General features: G+C 27.8%; 1 protein-coding gene across 1 annotated transcript; it reads left to right on the top strand.

Moving 5' to 3' along the window:
• Nucleotides 1–614: 614 nt before the first annotated feature.
• LOC132930387 (perlucin-like protein) lies at nucleotides 615–4,317 on the top strand. Its single transcript, XM_060996236.1, has 4 exons — nucleotides 615–785; nucleotides 2,158–2,264; nucleotides 3,390–3,498; nucleotides 3,858–4,317. The coding sequence occupies exons 1-4, from the start codon at nucleotides 701–703 to the stop codon at nucleotides 4,088–4,090; spliced, it is 534 nt and encodes a 177-aa protein (XP_060852219.1). The 5' UTR covers nucleotides 615–700; the 3' UTR covers nucleotides 4,091–4,317.
• Nucleotides 4,318–6,776: the final 2,459 nt, after the last annotated feature.

The following is a 6,776-nucleotide window of genomic DNA, read 5'->3' as shown; positions in this document are numbered from 1 at the left end:
GGGTGACGAAGACACATGAGATATAAACCGTAGTTAATTACAGTTGGACCTAAACAAACTGAACACAGTTCCGATAACATAAAAAAAAATATTTTATATTACCTTCTCAGCAAAAGTTTTGTACTGTAAATGACTGTTCAGTTAAACTCTTTTTATGTTTAAATATGTTACATCATATACATAGAAAAGTCAAATTAATATAAATAGCGGTCAGTGATCACCCTGGGAAACCCCCTGGATAACCCCCTTCATTAGAAGGTGGATGAGTATAAGTTATTAGTCACCGGGTAGCGTAAGACGCCATGTCTGTGTGTTTTATGTTTTTTTCATCTCTCGTCAATAAAAATGTATTTTCATTTTTCTTAATTGCGTAATAAAGTGTTCAAAAGTTTCATTTAAAAGTATAGTTTGTTTTGTTTTTATTCTACATGTTAAATAATTCTAAGCACGAGAACAACTGTGTGTATAATAACGTTTGTGTTACTTGTATGTAAATAATAAATATTTAAGTAAATATATTGACCGTCTTTGTTTAATTTTATTGAATAAACTTAGTTGCGAATATGTGATCCCGTTAAAGTCCATCCTTATAAAAGACGTTGTACAGCACCAGTATATTTCATAATATCCGATCTTTAGTATTCGTAGGACTTTATTTGTATTAACTTATTTTGTAATAGTTGTCATTTTCGAAACCAAAATGCTGTTCTCTATACGAAATGTATTTATTATTTCTATGACAGTTTTTATTTATTCTGACATGACCAATAGTTCAAATTCAACAGGTAAATTTTAAATTATTACCATTGTTATAATAATAATACGTCGTTACACATTGATAAAATTATAAAATCTAAAACAATCACTTTTATAAATTATTTAAAAATTAAATGTTTTTTACGAAAGTACGTATGTATAATTCACAGCTAGTCTGTATAACCAAATACTTATATATATTTATTGTTTATATTTTATACGATTATTATAAGAAAAAACGTGTTTAATTCATTTTGGTTTCAAAATATATACATGTTTATTAATTAACATCTTACCTGTAGGCCAATGGAAAATTAGCTCATAATTATATCTATTGTTGTTAACTCGTCCAATGACCACCATCTATGATAAATGGGTCAAGTATATTAAAAAACAAACTTTATTTTTTATTATTTAATACCATAATTTACCTATAAGTATTAAGTAGGTAGCTATTAGGTACCTAAAATAATCATAGGTAACTATTAAGAAAAAATTAAATTGTAATATTAATATTATTTACTTATAATAAATATGTTGAAATATATTTGTAAATATGTTGATAAATATTGTAAGTTTGGAGCTCTTGTACACGATAAATTATAAATGTAATACCTGGAGACTGAAATGAAACAACCAGGTACCTACATTTTTGATTTTATTATACGATACCATATTTGAATTCCTTTTCATCATTCGTTTTTCTGTATATACTGAAATTTTACCGATAATTTAACATATAACATCGCAAGACCAGATTTACTCTGTAATCTGTAGGTAGAAATAAAATGTGATATTTTTTAATTGCAGTCAGACAGTCAATACTATTTAAAATGAATCTTATAATATTTTATCAATCTATATATACAGTGTCCTGTGAGGATTTACCCATTGCGATATCTCCTGAAATAACGGATATTATAGAGATTTGCGCTAGTCAAAAATAATGGTTTTTTTATTTTATTTTAATTGATATTATTAGCAAAGAATCGGCGACCATGGTCATAAGCTGTAATAGATAATAATATGTTATGCAGCATTATTAAGTAATATTAAAATACGATATAAATATGAATAAGAATTAAAATAATAGATGTATAAACATAGTATTATTAGGTACACCGTTATATATTCATAAAATATTAGATCATCAGATGTGAATCTAAAGATTAAATTAAATTAAATTTTTTTTGGAATACTTCTATAGTACAATATATATATAGGTATGGGCCTGCTTAGTTGTTAGCATACCTTTCAATTCGTTGAAACGACGCCCTGGCATGAATGCGTATTGTGAAACTGCTTTTAATTGTTTTAACTTAAGTACTATTTTGATTTAGTAGCTACTTTACAGACATTGCATGCTTATAAAAATATAGTAATCGATTTTTGATAATATAGAAACTTACAATACTTCCCAGAACACTGTACTCTTTCCAGCTCCAGTTGTCAACTGGCATGTTGTGAAATCGGGCACTAAGAATTTTTATATACAAACATATTTTTCAGTAAGTTTATTAACATTTGTATTATTAGTTAGAATTATACAGTCTGTAAATGGTTATGTTTTACAATTTGCGTATGTGCTAACAAGACGTAACAATCAATAATTATTGTTAATTGTTACGGTTTGCGGGTTTTCTTCGAGAAAATAATTAACGCAATGTAATAATGTATGTAGATAAAGAATGTTCATTTAAGGATGGTATCTAAGTGGAACTAAGTGTTATTGATTGGAAAAATTGAATTTTGAGCTTAAAGGACAAATGGCCAACTGTAAGAATACTGAAGGAATAAATTATATTATAAATTATCGGTATATTTTATACATATATAAATTTGTAAAATTATTTATTAAAAATGTTTTTAATAACATCCTATGTTAGTCAATAACTATGGTAAACAGCATATTTTCAATTCTCTCAAAAAAATTAATTAATTAATAAATAAATTTCCCAACGTATTTTACTATTTTACTACGCAGAGAAGTTTTTTACTCTCATTAGTTATTACCATTAAAATATATAAATGCTTAGGTTCGAGCATTATCCGCAAACTGTATATGTGTAAGAAGAAAAAAGACCTCTATTATAATGTCTCGTTCCTCATGTATGCTTAAAAAAATATAATAGAATAATTTGTGATGAATAATAACTTTATTGATTATCTTTATCTATAATTTGTTATTGATATATACATTATAAAATTACACTAATCGACGTACCTAGTTATAAATTATTATAACTTTATTATAACTCAGATTAAAGGTAAAATATCAATAAAAGCCTATGAGATGCTGTAGAGTGTAGACTGTAGATCATAATATTTATATCTTAAAATGTAATAATAGGTAAATTCACTCTAGTATATTAAGAGCAACCAAGCATTATTGATTCTATTTAACGCAAATGTTCAATATTTTACATTTCTAAGATAGGGGATCTAATGCTAACTCTCGTTGTAGTCTTAAAACTTTTTCTAAAATAATAAAATAAATAATAAATAAAAACCTAATAAATTCTCAACACCCCACACGCCGTTTACTAAGATGGTAATGACATACAACTGTATTATTCTCGTTATATATCGTGCCTATATTACCTATATTATTTTATTTTGTACTGTACAATTAGGCTAATTGGTTCAAAGCCATGCAGTATTGCCATTTTCATGGAATGAAATTCGCTAGCATTACCAGTGAACAAGAAAATGATGACGTGGTGGGAGAGTTGAATGCATTGGGTAAGAACACACCCAAGAAAATGATGTAATGATGTTCCCAGAGAATAGATGAAATTTTACATTTAATCTATTCTATATGATGTAAATTACAGGGACGGATCCAGGGGAGCCTAGGGGTCCAAGCTCCCCCAGACATTGTTATTTTAACTTAATTTTTTTTTATAATTCTACAGATCTAAATTTTTAAATTATGAATAAAGTACCTATAAAATATTATTGCCCCCCTCCAGATCTTTGCTCTGGATCCGTGCCTGGTACATTATACACCCACACGCGAGTATTTATTCAATGACCAGTTATGAATATTATAACGTGTTGGTTAGTATAACATGGTATTAATTATTTAATTAATTTTTTAGGTTATAAAGATGATTCTCATTTTTGGATCTCAGGAAACGATCTATCAGAAAATAAATCGTTCGTTTGGTTAGGCAACGGCCAAAAATTTAGGTATGAGAATTGGCATGACGGCGAACCTAACGATCAACCACACGAAGATTGCGTAGAGTATTGGAATAAAAATGATACGGACGGTTTCAAATGGAACGATGAGACTTGCGATAAAAATTACTTTTTTATTTGTGAATTTTAACTAAAATAAATAAAAAAATTGCTACATGATTATAAAAAAAAAGAATGTTTATTTTACACAAAAATTATATGCACTGGTAGTCGTTAATGATTGTAAAAAAAAAAAAAAAAACAATTTTAAAATATGATTATTACTTTATAGTTTGTCAAATCAATACAAAATATTATTAATTACAATGTATTTCAAAAATATTTAAAGAATATAAAGTAATTATAATTTGATGAAAATTATTGTGTTTAATTGATTATATATAATGGCATATAATACTGATATAAAAATATACAATGGGTACACACTGCACTTTTATAGTGAGTGCAGTTTTACAAAAAAAAATTTATAAACACTTAAAGTCTTAAACCAAATATTTTGTTTGAAGACCATTCAAATATAACATAAAAAATATGTAACACACAACATTCAAACAGATTTAATATTGTTCAACACTATCAAATAAGGTTACAAAAGTCACAAAATAGCAAACACATTCATATTATATTCTTTACAAGTTACTGATTATTAAAGGCCCTAAATCATTTACAACACTACAATCTTCTACATACCCTAATAATTTAGATATATGTATCAAAAAATTTAATTTGTTAAAAAAATATATGGGATTATATTTCAAAACTACTGTGATATAGACCCTGGGGCCTAGGATATATAATTAAATACAAATTATAGTTTTTCATGGTTTAAATCACAAAAAGGAAGATGATTATCAATGATAATCACTTGATTTCCTCGATTATTAAAGCAATTTTATTTGTTAATAAATAACTACAAATAATAATAAAAAAAGACATTAAGTTGGACGATAATCAATTAATTAATTAAACATAATAGTATATACGCAAAAACAGAATACTGAAAAAATTATAGTTGAAAGATAGATCATACAACGTATAATAAATTTAATAAAGTGTACAAAATGGTCACTAAATAAAAATAAAGAGATCATTAATGATTTGAGTAATAGCTTTTCAGTCAGAATATTTTAATCATTAATGTAATAATGTGAGGAGTCCAATGGTATTAAACATTATGCAGTATCGGTACAGTATAGGTAAGCCAACCATATGCAAATGGGTTGGTGGAGCGGGTCATTTGTAAACTATTAGGCACGATCACTAGGTACCAATTTGAGTTGTGAAATTAGAGTTGCACCTGAACACGATTTCAAATAAAAAAAAAAAAAAATGGAAGTTTATAAGTTTATATTACTTTCTTGACAAAATTATTAGATGTCTCCTTAGATGACCCTCTTCAACAGTAAGTGATGAATAAGTATATGTATAAGTTATTAGTCACCAAGCACCATAAGCCGTGTCTGTGTGTTTTTTTCACTCGTCAATAAAAATGTATTGTCTAAATTATAATAAAGCGTTCAACAGTTTCACTTAAAAACATAGTTTATTGTTTTGTTTCTATTCGACGTGTTAAATAATTCTTGACATACGCAAGGGAACAACTGTGCGTATAACATTTGTGTTACTTATTGTATGTAAAATGTAAATATAATAAATATGTTTATTATTATTATTATTTTTTTTTTGTTTGTGTTTGAGTACTTTCTATTTAGTTTTAAGATTTTGTCGATATTTTCTTTGAAGATTTCCGATTTTATTGGTCGGTTAATCAGCTTTGGAACGGGGGGTTTGTTTCAGCTTGGATACTTATAGGGTTGTTATAGTACCGGGACATGGTCGGAGTCGATCTCGTTCAATACTTTGTGGTATATGTTTGCAAGGACGCCCATTAGGGGGTGTAAGAGGGTGACATGTCACCCCCTAGAATAGTAAAATTATTGTTATTATTTTAGCTATGAATAATAAATTAATTTTTCTAATGATAATATTACGAAAATTTACTTATAATTGTGATTGTTACCCCCCTAGGTTTTGACAGATGGGCGCCCTTGTATGTTTGTAGGGAAGTTTGATATTAGTATGATATCTAACATATCTGGGGTAACTCATGTATACTACGATAGAAAGTTGGACATGGTGGAGCCCAGGAGGGGAGACTAATGACTATGATGTTTTAGTCGGACGTGTAGGTACTCGTACAATTTATGTCCATTTGGGTTTGATTTTTTTACAGCCCCATACTATGCTTTTGCAATTGAGATCTCTTAAGAGTAAAGTGGGCCAAGTGGGGGTATTAAAGCTTGAGTGAGCCCGATTTTTGAATTTATTTCTTATTCGGCGAGTTGTATGCTGAATGCTGATACAACACGTAAGTCGTTATTATCCGTTGCAAAATGTATTGCTATATGGTTTCCATCTGAAGTGTTAATGGTAACGGTAGTATTATAAGGTTGTGTTTTAGATTATTTTTAATCAGTATTGCTACTCCTCTTGAGAAGTGTATGTGCATCCTGTTATTTCTATGTATTTTATATCCGAATATTTTGTAGGCTTCGGACTCCTGTAAGTGTGTTTTTGTGATATATATACTAGCAATGTCAATTTTGTTTTGTGATAGAAATTCAATTAATGTTAGGTAAGGTTTTCTTTATAATTTTTTTTTAGGTCCATTTGTCCTTATTCGTCATTTGAAGTACCTATTAAAATTATTGCAGCGAATATGCTTATGAATATCCAAAATTTATCAAGATTGCATTTTAGCCTGATTATAATTTTTCTGCGCTGGTCAAAACTAATGATTTTTGTAATTGGTCTTA

Source organism: Rhopalosiphum padi, chromosome 4, assembly GCF_020882245.1.
Source record: "Rhopalosiphum padi isolate XX-2018 chromosome 4, ASM2088224v1, whole genome shotgun sequence".
In the NCBI taxonomy this organism is placed as follows: Eukaryota; Metazoa; Arthropoda; class Insecta; order Hemiptera; family Aphididae; genus Rhopalosiphum; species Rhopalosiphum padi.
The sequence above is the reverse complement of the archived record's forward strand: the minus strand, read 5'-3'. Positions and strand labels throughout refer to the sequence as shown.

What these genes read in the sequence shown, in the direction of transcription:
- LOC132930387 (XM_060996236.1), top strand. Translation starts at nt 701, where the DNA reads ATGCTGTTCTCTATACGAAATGTATTTATTATTTCTATGACAGTTTTT. An exon ending in CAATAGTTCAAATTCAACAG is followed by an intron (nt 786 to 2,157) that starts GTAAATTTTAAA and finishes TTGATAATATAG; the next exon opens with AAACTTACAATACTTCCCAG. An exon ending in ATATACAAACATATTTTTCA is followed by an intron (nt 2,265 to 3,389) that starts GTAAGTTTATTA and finishes CTGTACAATTAG; the next exon opens with GCTAATTGGTTCAAAGCCAT.